We start from the raw sequence: 18,374 nt of genomic DNA, 5'->3' as shown, positions 1-18,374 counted from the left end.
TTTTATGAATTTGTCTCAAGTATGAACACAGCATTGCTAGCATTTTTAAAATTCTGTTCTTAGAGCATAGACTATATTGAACATCAAGCAACATATAGATTTGATCAGGAGAGATAGCAGCATATAAGGTAAATCATTTAAGCATGAAATCAAACACTTAAATATCGAAAATTATTAAATATACCAAAAGTAACCCCACGGTTTAATCAGCTACAAATGGGGCAATGCACGAGACCATTCTCATTACACTCCGTACACCTGACTACAACCGTCCTCCTTCCCTCCTCCTTCACCACCACCGCTACCTTGCAGCTTCCGTTGCACCGGAAACATGGCAAGAATTTGACATCCCCACAGCCATCACAAACTTCCCCTCCTCTTTTCTTCGGCAGTCCTTTAAGTAAATCCTCAAACCAACCTTCGTCCACGATTCTCATCACTTCCTCTGCTCCTCCAATATACCTCCCCTTTATGAAAACTCGCGGCGGCGTCGTTTGGTTCGTCGACTCTCTCTCTTTCCCTTTCATTAATTCCCTTAACTCTTCTCTGAACCCTTGGTCCATCGAAATGTCCCGTTCGCAAACGACAACCCCGTAACTTTCAATGGCCGATCTAACCGCATTGCAGTCTTCGAATGTCTTACGGATTCCCCTCAACGTCGTCGTATAGATTACCGCTCTGTTTTCCCCGTTAGGCGGACATATTTGTTCGAACCTGTCGAGCGCTGATGGTTCTAAGACTGCATCGTTCCCGGAGTCAAATTTCTCTAGCAGGGAAGAACGCGAAAAAGGCGGTTTAGAGACGGTGCCGTTTCTATGTAAATTAGGATTGGCGTTTTCCTTTTCAGGGAGCACGGTGTTTCGAAAAGCGAAGCTGTCGGCCTGGAATTTTTCCAGCAGTGAAGATCGAGAAAACGGCGGTTTTGAAACACTTTCGTTTTTGCTAAAGTTAGGGTTTGAATTATCCTTGTTGGGAATCGTGGAGAAACGGAAGCTGTCCGCATCGAGGCCGGACATGAGCTCCCAGGAGTTAATGACCTCGGGTCGGATCGGGACAGGTCTAGGTTCGGACCAAAGTGATTTGGACTCATTGAAGGTGGATCCGAGGGTAAAAGGAGGTGGTGGGGTGGGCGGCGTAGTGGTGGACTGTGGCGGCGGATCAAGAGTGAGGAGCCCGTACGTGGTGGAAGTGAGTGACACGATGTGGTGACCCAGTGCTGAGCTACCCAGTTGAGTGAACTCGTCCTCCTGGTTCAGCAAATTAGACGAAACACACCCCATTGCCCCAAAAACAGAAACTGAAGATCTTGATTGAAGTTTGTTTTGAGAATGTGATATTGAAGTGTTGTTGAAGTGACAGAGAATGAAGACGAAGGCAAGATACAGGAAATTACTTTTTTTGAGCTTCGAGAGTGGAGAATGTACTGGATATTTTTATTTTTGATGGAAAGATAGTGGATAATTAATTGAAGATATAAGTAATGAAATTTTGAATGATTTATTAAATAAATATTTGAAGGAACTTTAAAGCTTACCTTTTCAAGAAGAAGGGAAAGAGAGAGAGCGAGTTTTTCAAATTTTTGGGGGGGAAGGGCGGGATGGAACTGTTGGGCAATTGGCACCCAAGGTTTGGGCGCTAAATTTCTAATTCAAATTATTGGTCCATACTGAAAGGCTCCGCCCACGTTGTCATTTAATTCGGGTTTTGATTGCGTTACCCATCGGGGAGATCCGTCCTGCCTCACCCTTTGGTAGGCCGGGTCATTCGTTATGGGCTACACGCCTTGACCCAAAGTTTTGTGGACAAAGGCCTCCAACTGGGCCTAGCCCAAATTTGTTTTAGATTGACAAATGATCTAAGAAAATTGTTGAGAACTAATTTGAAGCCATAAGCAAACCAAGACAGTCTTAATAACATTCCTTTTATATGTGAATTAAGAATGGTGTTGTGATTGGAAGATTTAAACTAGTTAGCAATTGTTTAAGGCTTTAACCGAATTGACAAACAAAGAGAAGGGGGCACCCTTTTTAACCATTTGACAAAAAACAGAATGGAGTTTTGAAGAGTTAATGCATCAAAGCTGAGGTACCTGCAACTCCAGGGAGTTGAGCAAAGCATGTGATAAATTATTGGGGCTCAGCCTCAAAGTACATCAAAGGACAGCAAATGTGGGGACTTGAGACTAGACCCGAGAGCACAGCCTTAATCAGGCGTGCTACTTAAACAAACAAACAAAACATGCATACTGGAATACACAGCAAGTGAAACTTAAAAACGCCAACATCAACTATGAGTGGTCTTCTTCCCCAGCCCAACAGCCCATCTCCCACCGAGGCCACTTGGTCCTGGCTGCTTCTCCAAATTCGCATGAAATTTCACAATTTGAATGGTGGTTGCATCTCTATGTACATAAAAGCTTCCACTACGTGGTCAGCCATGGTTCACCTTTCCCAAAATAAATAACAAGCCAGATGAATGAAATTCATGAGGCTCCTTTCAGCGGAAAATATAGTAATCTAGATGATGTTGAGAAATGCAAGAGACAACGAAATCTATTTGTGGGGGTTTTCAAAATTTGGATAAAAGATGAATTTAATACTAGTATACGTTTTTTGGTTCCTTTGTCCTTATTTTCTATTGCAAACAAGAAACGATTCGCGGAACTAGACAGGAGAATCCAAGCATGATTTTGACAAGTCTACCGGGAAATGAAGCCAACTCATTCTGATTCTATTCTACCCAGAAAAGGGGTTCCCCCGTTCAAGTTGGTACTTAAGGCGTTTGGTGGTCTTCGAGAATTTTTCAATGCCAAAAACATAAGAAACCTAATCTCTCTATGGATCTCTGCTCCTTTTGCTGCTGATAACACGTGAAGCCAATAAGGTATGGTCAGTTGTTTTTAAAGAGAAAATAAAAGCATTTGCTCATCAATCAAAAAGACCTAACAAGTTTCAAGAGACTTTGGATTCTTATGCAGCATTAAACGCTCTAGTCTCTCCTTTCTCATGTCTTCTTCTATCACAATATGGTGGTGGTAGTAGTAGTAGTATATTTTACAGGGTTCGTGACAAATATCTGACACTCACCCCATTAGTTTTTTCCCATGCCACTAGAAAACGCCTACCGCTTTGCAGATATATTGGAGCTCGTACCCTGTTAGATTCTGCAACAAATAAACATCATCTTCTTTTCCCTCTCCCTCTCATTCATTTTCCTCCTTTACAAATATTCATAATTGGTGAAAGAATCAATTGTGACAAATACCCCTCTCCTGTATCTCCCTATTATTATCCCCTCATTTTTGCTTTGAATGCAGCAAAGTTTTCTTGTACCTAACCATGGGAAAGAAAGCCGCTAGCTCGTGGTTGTCAATGGTGAAAAAGGCCCTCAGGTCACCAGCTAAAGATAATGAGAAAAAGAGTAGCAGAAGAAGAGACGAATGTGACCAGGAAGAGGAAGAAAAGGTAGTATAGTAATTAAGAACCACATCTATCATTATTTTCTGTGTTTAGCGAGTTCTCTTCCATTTATACTATATATTCGTCAACTGATTTCCAGATGCATGTCTTTTTGGGATTGTGCAGAAGAGGGAGAAGAGAAGATGGCTCTTTAGAAGGCCTAGTAATATCAATCATGTTCAACAATGGGAAGCAAAGACAACAACAGAAGCTACCTGCAGTACTACTACACCTGTGAATTCTGCATTGGATGTTGCAGATCAAAGGCACGCAATTGCCGTTGCAGCAGCAGCTGAAGCTGCTGTGGCAACAACTCAAGCAGCTGTTGAGATCGTTAGGCTTAGTTCCAAACCTTCCAATCATACTAACGTTAGAGAACACTATGCTGCTGTTGTCATTCAAACAGCTTTTAGAGGCTACCTAGTAAGTGAAGATAAATCATGACCAATACTAATCATTAGTCATTATTAAAAACTTCTATAACTATCTCTCCCTCTCTTTTCACCAATTTTATGAAGGCAAGGCGAGCATTGCATGCACTGAAGGGGCTAGTGAAGCTCCAAGCTTTAGTGCGAGGACACAATGTCAGAAGGCAAGCAAAGTTGGCACTAAAATGCATGCAATCTTTGGTCCGAGTACAAGACCGAGAGATCGATCAACAGAGTGCAAGGCTTTCACATGAAGGGTGCAGAAAGTCTATGTTCGCTGAAACCAATGCCTTCTGGGAGTCTAGATATTTGCAAGATATTCGTAGTAGAAAGTCCATGGTAAGTAAGTCTAGTAACTTTTTTTCTTTTAGTAATAAATTTCTTTATCCTTTTCATTTGGAGGTATGCTCTTTTATGTTTGAATGGTTTTATGTCACAGTCCAGAGATATGAGCTGTACGACGGATGAGTGGGACGACAGGCCACAGACAAGCGAAGAGATCGAAGCAATATTGCAAAACAAGAAGGAAGCTGCATTAAAACGTGAAAAAGCCCTTGCATATGCTTTCTCTAAACAGGTTGGCTTCGTTTTTTTATTATTATTTTTAGTATTTCTTGAGTGTTGGTGCTGGTGCATGTTTTTGCTCTGTAATAATGAGCTAATAATCTTAACGCATCTGGAAGATATGGAGATCTGGCAGAAACCCATCTGCGGGAGATGAAAAGGAGCTAGAGGAGAGAACGAAATGGCTTGATAGGTGGATGGCCACAAAGCAATGGGAAAGCAACAGTAGGGTATCAACTGATAAAAGAGACTCTATAAAAACAGTAGAAATTGATACTTATAAGCCACAGTCCTACTCTTCTCCAACAATCAGAAAATCCCAGTATCAAAATCACAAACAATTTCCCACTTCACACTCTGTTGCTTCTCCGATGGACAGAGAACACCACAATTTCTCTCTTAACCAATATCCAGCCACACCTTATCGTTGCAAAACAAAGCCTTTGCAAGTGCGTTCAGCCAGCCCTCGGTGCCTTAAAGAAGAGAAAAGCTACTACTCAGCGGCAAACACTCCTAGCTTGGCCTCCACATATTGCACACACAATGGAATATCTCGGTACGGAAATGCAGCTGCCACGGTGCCCAATTATATGGCCGCTACTGAGTCCGCAAAAGCCAAGGCAAGGTCCCAAAGTACACCAAAACAAAGGCCATCAACTCCTGAGAGGGAACGAGGTGGATCTTTAGCTAAGAAGAGACTTTCTTATCCAGCTTCTGAAAGTCATGTTGGCATTGGACGTAGTAGCTATAGCCAGAACTTGAGAAGCCCCAGCTTCAAGAGTGCATTTGAGGGGCACTACGGCATGGAGAAAGAATCATTCTTCTCTTCCTATTATACAGAGAGTTTGGGGGGTGAAATTTCTCCATGTTCGACTACTGATCTAAGGTGGTTGAAATGAGAACATGAGACGTAATGATGTATGCTTTTCATGGAGGATATGATATTTAGCCATTATTTTATCTAATTTGAAATTAACTCGCCATTTGGATTGAGAAATACTATCTATTTGCGTGGAAAATTATAACAAACTTCTGTCGTGCCTAGGTTGAGCCCAATAACACGTTCAGCCCAAAATCAGAATTCTGTTTTTTTCGTTTTTTTTTTTGGCTAGTTAAAGGGCGGGACGGGACAAACCCTTGACAAGACATTGCAGAACCCTGGCCATGGGGAGGAACCTACCTAAAGTGGCCAAGTGGGGAGCATGGCCTGCTTGTCTGTATTATGGAACTGACCTCCAAGCCTATTAATAATCAGCAAAACTTTCACACTGTAAAAGAACCACCATAATATTAAGGGATTTAATTGCATTAGGATCATTTTAAAAAGTGAATTTTTAGACATTCATTAAAAGCATGTTATGTGTCCATCCCTATCAAATCGATCCTCATTAATTCATCTTTTTTGCTGCTGCTGCTTCTTTTTTTATTATTATTTTCATCTAATTTCATGATAATATTTAAGAGTTTTTAGAGCTATTTTTTTACAAGTTAACTATTTTTCTTTAGATTAATTGACCAGGATTAGGCTGAGACTATGAGAATTGAGTTGGTATAAGTAGTTGAAAATGTCTCTTGGATTTATATGAAGATTCAGACTTTGCTTTGTTGGTAATGGTTGTAATTAATCCTACTTCTTGATTGATGGAAACCTCCATTATATTTGTTTTTTCTTGAAGTATTGCAAGGGTTCTTTCTTTTTCTTTTCTTTTTTTTTTTTAAACGAAAAGGTTAAAGCAAGCAATGTTTCGTTGTGATACACATTGATATAGAAAAAGATTTGACACTAATAGATGCCAATTAATACTCCTTATTCATAAATAGGACTGTAATTACTATAAGTGATAAAAAAGACAAGTGATAGATTGCTAACGTGTCCCTTCCTGCAAGCTTCTGATGATAAAAATGATAGTATTGGTTTTATTGGAAATTAAAACGTCTACTGGAATTTTACACTACAATTCAAAATGACTCCTATGAATGAGCTAGGGATGCTAAAGCAAGAACACTAGAGCATGCCCTTTTCCATAACCAAAAAGAAACAAAGGGCATTCACCAATCATCGCATTTCCAAAAGATTGGATGCATAGATCCAAATAAACCAGCGGAATTTCCAAGTAGCAGCAGTAACATTGAAAATTTAAAATTAAAAGATAAAAAGAAAAACTTGTGCGATACACAAATGTTCAAACAACATCAAACTTATAAAGCGCTTATCCGTAGGTTAATATAAAGTTGGGCCTCGCCTATCTTTTCATGTGCTCTTGCTGCAGTTACTTGCATTTGTGCTTTGACTACTTGCAGTACCAAGGCACAATGCTTCAGCCAGCGGTCCACCAGGCGGCGAACCCATCCATGAGACAGGATTCGCCATTTGGGGTCTCAAAGCCCTCCATTTTCCGCTGCTAAGCCCATGTTGTCGAAAGCACACATTTGGCTGTTCTCATCGTCTTCTTCTTGATTGTTTCCACTCCCACCAGACATTGACAGTGTAAGAGAAGAGAGCGGTAGCTTCTCGTTGGAACAAAGAGGGCGTTTGCTCCCAATGCCGTCCATTTCGGCAACCTCTCTCTCTGCTGTTGACCATGCATCGATAAAGCTCCTTGTCTCTTGTGAATGTGTTTGGTTGAGATTCGAGGCTCCTCCCAAAGAGGCGAAACCAGGGCTGAACTGCTCGTTTAGATGCTGAGCTTGCAAATTGAGGCGATGGTCGTTATAATATTGCTGCTGGTGTTCACTCACATTTCGCCCATACTTTGTCCCTTGTGTCTGAAACTGCTGCCACTCTGGGCTCGAATTGCCAGCAAAAGGAACCGTAGTCTCCCCTTTTATGAACCACTCCAAGCACCTTCACGGGTAAACCATTAACCATGACTAATTTATTAGTAGTATAATAGTAACTTATAAAAGACAAAATTCCACATCATGCATTCATACTCATAGATAGTGATTACTGATTAGCGGATAAGAATAACAGATATACTAAGATGTAAGAAAATAACACGAAATAAAGATTTGGTTTCTCAGATTCAGAGCAGACAAATTATTGGGAATCGAAAGCAAAAGCCCACCTAGGCTGATCAAACGAAGATGACAATAAATGAGCATCGGAGATGAAATGAGGATTTTGACGCGGCTGCTTGTCAGATGCCATGTTAAGTGTATGTGGCTTGTGGTCATTGTTGTTAACGGAGTGGTTTGGCAATTCCACAGGCTTTCTTGAACGGGGACGGCTCTTATGAGAGTGACGCTCACAGTATTTCTGATCAGGAGCCACGTCTCTCGAGCACCTCCATTTCTTCCCATCTGTTCTTCTGCACCTCCATGGCTCTGGATCCGAACTATTTCCCGAAAACCCCAGTTCCAAAGATCCCTTTATCACTGTTAACACAACAAGAAAAAGCTAACAACTTGACACTGCATTGATAACATTGAACAAAAGGAGAAAAAAAATGAAAACATTACCATTTGAAGGATTTCTGGTGATGGGTATAAGGAGTTCGGAAGGGACAGGCTCAGAGACCATCATGTACTTGTATATCATAGTCTGCCTCTCTAGCTCTTGCCACTGAGCTGCTGTGAAAGGAACTCTAGCATTCACAGGCGCTGCCATTTCTCCTGGATTAATTTAAATACCATGCCTTATTCTACTTTCTTTCTTTAAAGCGTAGAAATATACGAGAAAACGATGAATGAAAGTTATGGGTGAAGAAACAAGAAGAGTTTTACCTGAGCAATTGTTGTGAAAAGAAGGGTCAGCGCTAAAGGGGTGATGATGCAGAGACTTGAAAACCACTGCAGCAGCAGCAGAAGCAAGAGCAGCACCGACAACATCGTATTATTCGCCCGTGCATGGTACCTGATTGCTTGTGTTGCAAACAATGGGCCACCACCACAAGCTCCTCCATCAAATCCATCACCGCAACAAGAAGAAGACGATAGTGAAAGCTGATGATGAGAAGAATGATGAGGCATTGGCATGAAGCTCTTGTTTGGGCAAGATTGCTCAACTTGTTGCATCCTCAAAGCCAACCCAACATCACAATGATTTGTTCCGAACTCTTTCTCTGTGCCCACAAAAGCATTATTCCTGGTACCCATGTCATCAAAATGCCACCTTTCCCATCTACAAAAAAACCACAACAAGACAACCTTAAACCCCAAGCTACTTTCACTCTTTTCTGCAAAAAAATTCTTACACGACACTGCAAATCGATCCCCTTTGTTTCTCTATAGCAAGCTGCTGTTTGTTGCTAATATATAAAAAGTTAGCTATGTTATGGTGCAGCGGTGCCGCCATTTTCAGCCATGCGTTTTGCTTTGCTTCCTAAGCTTCCAACATTCGCACCCCTTACGGAATACAGACAAAACCCACTTCACTGTACTCCGCTCTCTCTCGACACGGACAAAAACACCGAGACATCCCCAACGTTAGCTTTTGCTAACAGTGTTTGAAAATCCCCCAAAGACTCTATTACAATATCCAAGCACCAACCAGTCATAGTTGATTGGACAGAAATGGGTTTGACTTTTGATTTTCTTTGCCAGACTGAGTTTCTATTGGCTGTGAGTTTCAAGGTGCTAAAGAGTTGTTTTGACAAAGTTGACCGACTTCTCTGTCAAAAGTTAACGCCGTTAGCTTTTGCCAACATCGGGAGTCGTGAAAAAAAAAAGTAGAAGGGGTCCACATGGTTTCGTGAGCGTGTGCGGGGACCAAAGCCTATTGATGTGATGCCGTAACTAAATTGCTATTGTGTTATTAATATTTATACTCTTCCTAAAATTGTGCATTAAATTTGGACCAAGAATTTATCTTATTTTAGTACAGTAGGTTTTAACAGTTGAGAAGCATCCTAATTATGCTCATTTTGTAGTTGAGTTCATCAAATTATTGCGTGGGTTTGGATAGTTTTTTATTTTTATAAGATTTATAACTCAAGAGTACGGAAGTAATTTAAAATAATTTTTTTATTTAAAAAAGGGAGAAACTTAAATTTTATTTTTTTAAAAAAAATAATACATCCAATATGCAAATAAAAATTTAAAATATTTTAATAAAATATTCTATTAAACTTTTGTTTCACGTGAACAACATGTTACATTATATAATTACAACTACGAATTAATCGTACTGTCTTAGGCCAGTCTGATGTGGCTCGACCCTCACCGTCGTAACCATACTCACAGCACTGGAGGAAAACTGGTACACTGGCTGATTTCCATATCACTAGTACAATTTTCAATTTCATTGTTAAATTAATTATCAATCTCACAGTCACTATTATATATATATTTATAATCTCACCGTTATATCAAAAGGGGCCCTTAATCTTATTCAATAAAAGCTGCTAAAAAATCAAATAAACTTGTGTTAGAATCGGCACCCCTAAATCCTAACTTAGTTGAATAAAAAGAAAAAGAATTTCCACTTGATTTTTAGGTAAAAGACCGAAACAGGCATGATACATATGGTATCACACAAACCAAGGTCAATCTCAGTGCCTTAATAAATGGCTAGATTTTAACCTCTGCAATAAATGGCTCTCGATGACCGAGTAAAGGGTTGCTCTCTGGGTCGCTTGTGCTTTGATCAATCTCCTTGGCTCGATTGCTTGTAACCAACAAAATAATGAGGCATGCAATTTTCTTTATTTTTTGTTTCTGGGCTTCAATTGTTAGAGAAGAGAATTTATTAAGTTGTAGCAGAGTGCAGGGAATATGGCTAAGAGTTGTTCTCGAAGATCTTGTGAAGATGATGAATAATAATAAGATTTGGGAAGTACATTAATTTTCATGCTTTCAAGCCTCTTAACCTACCAATTCGAACTACCATTCATACATAGTTTACTCGGTAAATAGCCATTGATTAATGCATTTCAACAGCCAAAGTTGCATTTATCAGTATTCATGATCCAATAAATGGCATTAAGAGTTTGCCTTTAAATGAAATAGCAATATGGCATGATTTGTTCCAAGTTATTCAAATGATGATATGAACTCGAAAAAGGTAAGATACCAGGGTGTTCCACTAGCGTCGAATTAAGCAATCGTTAGTCGTCAATTAAGAGGGTAAATCCATCCGATTTAATAATGTTTTAATACTTTTATGATTTACTTATTCTGGAATTGTAATAATCAATTGCCCGCTACTTCAAAATCTTTTTATTGATTATGTTTGGTAAGTACATGTTTTGCTTAGCAACCAAATTAAAGAATAAGATTCACCTGTAGATTATTTCTGAAGGAAAAACAGATCCATTTTTAATATAATAAACATACTGTGGGATATAAATTTCCACCTAATAACTAAGATAGGTGAAAGTATTTGAAGTTGAAATCAAACTCTAACTATATTATGTCTTAGCTTTAATCCTAATTTATTGTTTCATATGCTTATTAGTCAACTTTTAAAGTAAAATTTATTTCATCAGTCAACTTTGAGTCCTATATTTTAACAAGGCAAATTTTGAGATAAAATCATAATTTTCTATATTAATTTTGTGAAATTATAAACTAAAAAAGTTATATATTTACCCAAAAAACACTAAAAAAAAGTTATATATTAACGCCTTGGTAAAATATGAAAAATGAAGCATTTAATCTCCATTTAGTCACATGTTACTTATATGTTTTACACATTGACCATATAGTGGTTTTGACACCACTTTACATTGAAATAATTCCATATATATTTTGAAAAAAAAAATTATTTTTTAAAAAAAAGGAAAGAGAGAAAATAAGTCTAATAGATAATAAACCACTTGCCTATACCATTTCATTAAATGTTTAACATCACAAGTCAAATAAATGAAGATTCTAATTTTTTGTATAATTAAGTTGAATTTAATAAAAAATTATCAATTAAGGTAAATTTACTTTTATAAGAACTTTGATAAAAAAATACATAATATTTAGTACAATAATTTAATTTTATAAAAAATCATTAATTCAAGATGAAATAAGAAATTAATAAATATGCTAATTATATTATATATAGTAATGATAAAGATATAACCACTAATTATCCAAACCATTGGAGGTTGAATTTCATAGTTGGTGTAGGAAAAAGACAAAACAAGAACTTCGATTTCCTTGTTTGGCTACATATTTGTCTTGTGATTATTACATTTACACTCGATTTGTCACTAAAGTTTTGGATAAATTTTCGATGAATAACCTCTTTGGAAGGGATCTGCTCGTTAGGGTCTCACAAAATTTTGGTTGACTAGTATTACTTTCTCAAATAAAAGGCAATGATCTGGAGATGTCAACAAGTCCAAATATCTATGGTCTTTAACCACAATTGTGTTTGTCCACATTCCATGATAATTCTTGGGTAACAGTGACTTGTTGTTGTTTGAAGCAAAGCAAAACTTACTCTAGTCTATGAAAAGCCGCCATTGTTTTGCCTCTAATCTACTCTTTATTTAATTCAATGCCGTAGATTAGATGGTGGTGATTTTGAGAAGAAGGAGCTCACCGGCTCGATCGTCAGATCGCACCCCCTTTCGCTGTCTCCCTCCTCTGCAACCTGAACCAACCAACCCTCCACTCTTCCCCTTTCCAGCAGCAGCAGCCCGAAGAACTCTCCTCTCCCCGAACCCATAAACGCTTCCATGTGCTCTGTCGCTAGCTCTGCCCCTTTCTCCTCTATCAGCCTCGAACCCTCTTCTCTCTCCTCTATCCTGCCCCCCTTCCTTCTCCTTCGCCTGAATATGATATAGGGAAATGTCCAAATGACCCTCTGAATCGTCAAAACCCTCGGGACACGCGTTACACTCAGCTACTTCTGTAGCTAAGTTAGATTCCATGTTAGATTGCCACTGTTCCTTAAGCATCTCGTAACCCTTGCACAATTTTTGCTTTATCGTTGTCCCTGCTGTTTTTTAAGAAATAGAAAGGGGCCTCTGAACTAGTTTCACTTTACTTGAAAGAACAGTTTTAATGCACATGTGATCTGTCTCCTAAGAGTGTTAAATTTTCCCTTACCCTAAAGTTTGTGCGAGAAAATGTTCATTACTTTTATCCATGTCAAGATCCACGAACAGCTTGGCAATAAAGTCCATGTGCAGATGTCTATTACTAACTTAAAAATTCAGCCTTCGCAATGAAATTTTGTGCAGTTTCCAACGCTTTTTTGCTGAGATCCATACCAACACTTTCCAATTTCGAATCCTAAAATATTAATGAACACAAACTCATATACATCCTGACACCCTTACAACAAATTACAAACCCAAAGCATATATTTACTCTATTCTTATCATCTTTCAAGAACAAGATATTTGAGGTAGCGGGCAGTAACCCATTAGCAGAATCAATTCAACAAGAAAATAAGGAAGAAACAAAATTTAAGCCAAAAAAACAAAAGTCAAATTACTTGGAGATGTAGAGGTTTTGATCGAGGGAACGATACCTTCAACTCATAATAAGACTATTTGATCGGATGGGGCTTTTCTGCTTGAGTAGAATCCTTAACTGAGCCTTTTGGCACTCCAGCTTTGTACCCCAATGCCTACTCTTTGATCCAATTGCTCGAACTACTCTTGGAAATTCGACAAATCCTTTGATCCCTCGCTTTATGTGAGGATTTTCAGGTTCTGGAGATACTTTGCGCTGAATTGCCAAGGATGAAGAGACACCACTACTTATGTTATCGTAACAGGATGATGACTTTTCGCTCAATGCAAATCTTGTTGACTCTCCTGAATCAACACCGATGTTACTATAATCACAAGATTTCTCACTGAAAACTAACCTTGAAAACTTCCCTGAAAGATTGGCAGAGAGTGATGCTGTTTTATCTTCTTTATTCTTCCGCTCGATCCTGGAAATTGAAGTGTGAGTTTGTGTACGTTTAGTTTCCTCCAATTCTAGTAACTTCTCCTCGAAGAGAATCTTGGCCTCGGCCAGCTTCATTTGAACTCGCTCTTCCCTTAAAACTTCAGCCATCCTTAGCATCTTTCTTTCCTCCTCGAATTCCTTCTTCATTCGATCAATCTCTGCTTTATGCAATGAAATTTCTCTTGCAAGCTCTTCACATACTCTCTCCAGTGCTTCTCTTCCCCTTCTTTCTTCAGCAAGTTCTTTAGCCAATCTCTTATTGAGTGACTCTACCTTTTTACGTGCTTTACGCTCATACTCTACCTCAGCTTTCAACTCAATGATCTGGGCTCGAGCAATATCTAGTTCAGATTCCATAACTGGTTTGAAGAAGGTCAGATCCCAGAAAGAGGCTGCGATCTTTCGAGCTGAGAGAGGGAAGTTTACTTGACGTGGATGCTTGCTACTTTGGCATAGTTGTTGTTGTTGTTGATGATGATGATGATGGTGAGAATAATAAAAAGGATTCTCATAAAGTTTCCAGCTAGGGCAAGTGGTGGTGGTGATGTGTTCTTGAGGAATGGTCACATTGCTGGGATTATCTGGGCTGCTGATCATCATCATCGCCTCCTCCATATCCTCTCCTTTCACTCTATATGAGCTTTTTCCTTGTAGCTTTTCTTTTCCCTTTTGCTGCTTTTCCTTTTTCTAATGGGGATTTTCCCTGTCAATAAAGCGATCGGGTAGGCCCATTATTTATCCTGGAACTTTGCTTTGAAGATGTGATTGTAAAAGCGAAAGATACATCACATGCATCTCATCTTAATTAAAACTAGTTCCAGCGGAGGTGGTCTTGCCTCTATATCCTACTTTCATCGGTCCACAACCACAACTCCATCTGCCCTGCCCCTGTTTCCTTTTAACTCTGTCGTGCTTTTATAAGCACCCCCAAACCGGCCACTCCATGGGATGCGAAAACAAAGTAGAGTATCTACGGTGACAAGGCCACAAATTTCCAGCTGACTTTTCACGCACAGGGAACTGGTCAAAACAGTTGAGGGTGATATTTTGACTGAGAAATTTAATTGACTAATTTGTTTTAATCATATGCATTGATGACAGTCTTAATGATGAAGCACCTCGCTTTTGTGGCTGCAATCAGAAACTTAAACTAACAAGTTAAACTGTATTTAATTTGCAGATGAAAACTTAAAACACAATCTATCATCGGCAGTTTTGACTTCACAACCGATGAAACTTGAAGCGGCAAGTCTAAGATTTGGCTATATAAACTTGTGAGGATTAGCTTAATACGGTCTCCATAGATGGAATGGAATGCCACCTTAAACTTTCCTTGAGTTACATGTTTTCCTTTATCTGACGACTGTGTTCAGTCCAGTGAATACGCATGGTCCACCAAACCACTCCTGTTTCTACTTCTTGTCATAGAGTAGGGCCTCTCTGGCTGGAGAATTTACACCTCTGGCAGTGGACATGTTGGTGGGGTATCTTGATCTTCTCTGGGGACGTGGTTTCTGGAAAACCGAAAGTTTCAACTTTCAGCTAACAGGGTGTATGACCCCTCTACAAAAAGCCCTGATAGCTAACCCCATCAACTGCCAAAAAACCTAGGAAGAAGAAGAAGAAGTTACCACCCTCGTTCATCACCCCTAATTTTTTAACATTGGGTGGCCTACCTGAGGATTTTAGTAACTGAACGACCATGTTTGTATCTCAGAGCAATCATTCAGCTACAACAGCCCCACATGCATATTTGATGATGCAAGTGACTGATTAATGTTCCTTTACAGCAGCGTAAGCTATAACTCATTAAAGACCAGGGGCTTTCCTCCTATAATAATAATAATAAATAATTTTAAAAAACAATTAGCATGTAAAAGAAGCTGAGAGGTCCAAAAGTTTAATTGAAATTTCCTTTCTTCAAAATGTGTTATATGTGGCTTTGCTTGTTGTCTTTGATTGGATTGCAGAAAACAAACAATGTACCAAAAGGAGGACGATTTTAATCAAAATTTGGCATCCGACGCAAGACTGCTTAGCTCTTGCAAAGTCCGCAAAGGACATATAGGCTATCATGGAGTTCGAACAATGGTCTATTTATTCCTACAGGCTGCACGTGGATGTCCCCCTTTATGTGTTATCCAGGGTCCGCTGCACTGTCATCAACCTTAAGAACAAAATCTCAATAGCTTGAAATATGACTTGCCCATAGTTATTTGGCACTAACATGACAAAACTTGGCAATCAGTCTTCTGGAGTTGGCCTAATCAGTGAATGCACTCCTTGTATCATTGACTTGAAATTCAGAACATGTTAAGATCATTAGATGCTTTGGTCAAGGGCAGCTCAAAAACTCGGAGGTTTTCTAGCAAGTGGGTTTTTCTCGTTTCCCAAAACAAAACGAAACTTGGCAGGTAATACACCTCCCATGTGCCAAGAACTTCAATCTTTCTGCAGATAAGGATTGGGTGTGCTCTTGAGTGAATTCTTGTGGTTCATGGAGAAGAAGTGCTGATTAAAAGATGTAAGTGGGGCAAGTAAAATGGACCACATTCCGATATGGTTAAAGTCATGAAGTAAATGCGACTATTTGTTGCTGCCAAGGAAACTACTATTCATTTTTACACCATGGGGCGACAAGAGTGTAATTATAATAATTGGTGATTATGATTTTGGTTTGACACAACTTTATTAGGCTTTATGCAAAAGAAAATTTGTCAGCATGTGCTTACACATGAGATGAACAGATGAATGGAAGGATCCTAAGCAAACTTTAAATGTGGAGAATGGCATGTCACAAAATATACCCTTATTCCCAATGAAAACTGGCTCATCATCTAAGAAGCATTAGGTTCTCGAAAACTCATCATTTTGTCTTGAAAGTACATAGCCGAATTTCTACATTCCGATTTCAGGCCTACAACCCTACATATCAGAAAACGATTTTTACCACCTATTGGCTGTAGGAAGAAGAGAAGCACCAAATCTCAGCATGTTGAAGAGTGATTCTTTTGGCGTTCTGTTTTTCAGAGAGCTGTAACTGATTTTTAGCGAGTTTACTATCAGAAGAAGACAACACGGCAACCACCGTTAAATAGTTGACTAACATTGAATGCCAACACAAGAAATCACCGTTTGGAGGCAAAAAATAACGTATAAACTTGTGAGACAAAAGGAAGATCAACCAATTAACTCCGATATCTCAACCACCGTTGGCAGAACTAGTGGACCTTTGCCCTTCTATGTTGTCACGAGGTTTATGTAATTATTGTAGTTGGTGTCCGCACAGCCCATATTACATACCATGGCGGACCTTTTTGTCCAGAAGACCACCTTGACACAGGATATGATAGAGGGTGTCCTTCCGTGCGTGACAATTGACATCAGGCACTGGTTCTAGATTCATGACCACATGCAAAAATAGTCTCATGATTTCACAGGGGGCCTATTAATCCCACATAGAAGAACAAGTCTTGATTTCTATGAGAAGTCATGAATCATGTATCAAAAGATGTCATGTTCTCACATTAACTGCATACTAAAATTAGTCATAACATGCAAATGGACAATACATTACAAGTTACTGAGAACCGTGACAATACCTTATTTTGCAAGTTAGTATGAACTGTGAAAATTGATATCCCTTGTTGAAGTGAGATAGCCATGAAGACAGATCAAAGCATATAACATCTTACAAATTAATGTGCACCGTGACTCTATTACACTTAGAAGACAACTCGAAGAGCAACGCAGTGTCAAATGTTTTAACTATCTTATAACATGTTTCCGTCAACTTCATATAACCTTCATCGAATAAAGTTTAAACCAAAAGGGTGATGAGAATACAGGAGAACAGACCACAGCTTCGTGTTCACAGAAGCTTAACCAGACCCTCAATCAACTGACAGCATTTTAACACGGAAAAGAGTAACGACAAAATTGATTAACCAAGCGGAACCAGAAATTTCCATAGACCTATTTTATGAGTATCAACAAGATTATATAACATATGTGTCTGAGTGAACTAAATTCATAGAACAAACAAATACAATATAGACCTCTAAATCAATCCTATATAACCATTGCCAATGGATAGATTTTGACCCCATGGCTTCACTACTAATAGATCCACAATGCAAAACCAAAGGCCATTCCAAAAGTCGCAACTGTAATTGATGAAATATCTTGGCTGCTAATCTAGACGAATTCCAGACAACGACCACATGCCTATTTCAACCTACCTCCTAGGTGAATAAGCTTCTAAATGTAAGCAGAGGAAATAAATACACAGACTATGTTGCTTACTGGACAGTCCACAACCTATAAGTTAGGAATCTCTGAAATAACATATGCCAGCAGTCAAAATCAAATGCATATGCAAGTTATAAATGGCACAGACCTGGAATTTAAAAAGTTGTCTATTTGCAAAAATCATCTCAAATTGTTTAAGAAACTATTACTATAAAACATGGACCATGAAAAGTAATCTAATATATATTGTGCCAATTACACTCCTATTCAACATGTAAGTTATAAAGAATGCTAGTTCTCGTCATGGCATATGGAGTTAGGTTGATCCCAATCAATTAGCTAAATTTAAGCAACTTGTTAGTATGAGTTCATTAAAAGGTCAATATAGTATCTTCAAACTGCAAACCCTCCTTATTTACTTCAGAAAGCTCTACAGCTAAAATAGCACAACATTCTCTGCCCACACCAACTCCAAGTCATATTTTGCAAAGAAAATACCAGAAATATATTCTGTCTCTGTTTTCCTTTTTTTTTCCTTAAGATGGAATCCATGATTTGTGCACAAGATAGCACACTTAAGCGTGCAATTGAGATCCAGCAAATCAGATAGAACAAAAGCACAGATAAGACAAATCTTTAGCCAAAGTTAAATAAATGCATAAACTGGTTATCCACATTGCCTAAAACATAAGGGGTAGTTACACTTTTCCTAGCAGTCTGAAAATTTTCATTCATTTTTTGAGAGTAAATCTCATAATTATGCGGATAGGTGTTTGAAAATGTCGGATCAAAAAGGAAATTTTCCCAAATTAGATTTCAAGTTCAAAAGATC

At 38.7% G+C, this 18,374-nt stretch overlaps 4 protein-coding genes across 8 annotated transcripts; 1 reads left to right on the top strand and 3 right to left on the bottom strand.

Moving 5' to 3' along the window:
• Window positions 1-1,472, bottom strand: LOC110420949 (Glutaredoxin family protein). The gene has a single exon (XM_021434384.2). The coding sequence runs from the start codon at window positions 1,278-1,280 to the stop codon at window positions 207-209; it is 1,074 nt and encodes a 357-aa protein (XP_021290059.1). The 5' UTR covers window positions 1,281-1,472; the 3' UTR covers window positions 1-206.
• A 1,050-nt stretch (window positions 1,473-2,522) lies between these two features.
• Window positions 2,523-5,437, top strand: LOC110421018 (protein IQ-DOMAIN 17-like). 2 transcript variants are annotated; one of them, XM_021434462.2, is made up of 6 exons: window positions 2,523-2,883; window positions 3,317-3,464; window positions 3,585-3,881; window positions 3,977-4,225; window positions 4,326-4,463; window positions 4,570-5,437. In XM_021434462.2, the coding sequence occupies exons 2-6, from the start codon at window positions 3,339-3,341 to the stop codon at window positions 5,347-5,349; spliced, it is 1,590 nt and encodes a 529-aa protein (XP_021290137.1). In that variant the 5' UTR covers window positions 2,523-2,883; window positions 3,317-3,338; the 3' UTR covers window positions 5,350-5,437. The 2 variants fall into 2 exon arrangements, with proteins under 2 accessions (XP_021290137.1, XP_021290128.1); XM_021434453.2 differs by lacking the exon at window positions 2,523-2,883 and having other exon boundaries at window positions 2,941-3,464.
• A 907-nt stretch (window positions 5,438-6,344) lies between these two features.
• Window positions 6,345-8,854, bottom strand: GRF8 (growth-regulating factor 8). The gene is given in 6 exon segments (XM_021432698.2): window positions 6,345-6,835; window positions 6,838-7,295; window positions 7,519-7,828; window positions 7,913-8,065; window positions 8,177-8,329; window positions 8,332-8,854. Coding segments are annotated over 6 exon segments (1,425 nt in total). The 5' UTR covers window positions 8,549-8,854; the 3' UTR covers window positions 6,345-6,701.
• Window positions 8,855-11,532: 2,678 nt separating this feature from the next.
• Window positions 11,533-14,212, bottom strand: BLT (branchless trichome). 4 transcript variants are annotated; one of them, XR_016351217.1, is made up of 3 exons: window positions 12,864-14,212; window positions 12,437-12,622; window positions 11,533-12,326 (listed from the first exon to the last, which is right to left on the bottom strand). XR_016351217.1 is itself a non-coding variant. In XM_021423165.2 (2 exons), exon 1 carries the CDS (start codon window positions 13,904-13,906, stop codon window positions 12,866-12,868), a length of 1,041 nt encoding a protein of 346 aa, XP_021278840.1. In that variant the 5' UTR covers window positions 13,907-14,212; the 3' UTR covers window positions 11,535-12,326; window positions 12,864-12,865. The 4 variants fall into 4 exon arrangements, 3 of the variants coding, with proteins under 3 accessions (XP_021278840.1, XP_021278857.1, XP_021278848.1); XM_021423165.2 differs by lacking the exon at window positions 12,437-12,622 and having other exon boundaries at window positions 11,535-12,326; XM_021423182.2 differs by lacking the exon at window positions 12,437-12,622 and having other exon boundaries at window positions 11,535-12,236.
• Between the last annotated feature and the right edge of the window lie 4,162 nt (window positions 14,213-18,374).

Source organism: Theobroma umbraticum, unplaced genomic scaffold (assembly GCF_002168275.2).
Source record: "Theobroma umbraticum cultivar Fairchild unplaced genomic scaffold, ASM216827v3 scaffold_30.0, whole genome shotgun sequence".
Taxonomy (NCBI): domain Eukaryota; kingdom Viridiplantae; phylum Streptophyta; class Magnoliopsida; order Malvales; family Malvaceae; genus Theobroma; species Theobroma umbraticum.
Note: the sequence above shows the minus strand (reverse complement) of the source record. Positions and strands in the feature narration are given on the sequence as shown.

Coding starts and splice junctions, on each gene's coding strand:
- LOC110420949 (XM_021434384.2), bottom strand. CDS start 1,280: ATGGGGTGTGTTTCGTCTAATTTGCTGAACCAGGAGGACGAGTTCACT.
- LOC110421018 (XM_021434462.2), top strand. CDS start 3,339: ATGGGAAAGAAAGCCGCTAGCTCGTGGTTGTCAATGGTGAAAAAGGCC. Junction 3,882..3,976: donor CAGCTTTTAGAGGCTACCTA/GTAAGTGAAGAT, acceptor AATTTTATGAAG/GCAAGGCGAGCATTGCATGC. Junction 4,226..4,325: donor TTCGTAGTAGAAAGTCCATG/GTAAGTAAGTCT, acceptor TTTATGTCACAG/TCCAGAGATATGAGCTGTAC.
- BLT (XM_021423165.2), bottom strand. CDS start 13,906: ATGGAGGAGGCGATGATGATGATCAGCAGCCCAGATAATCCCAGCAAT.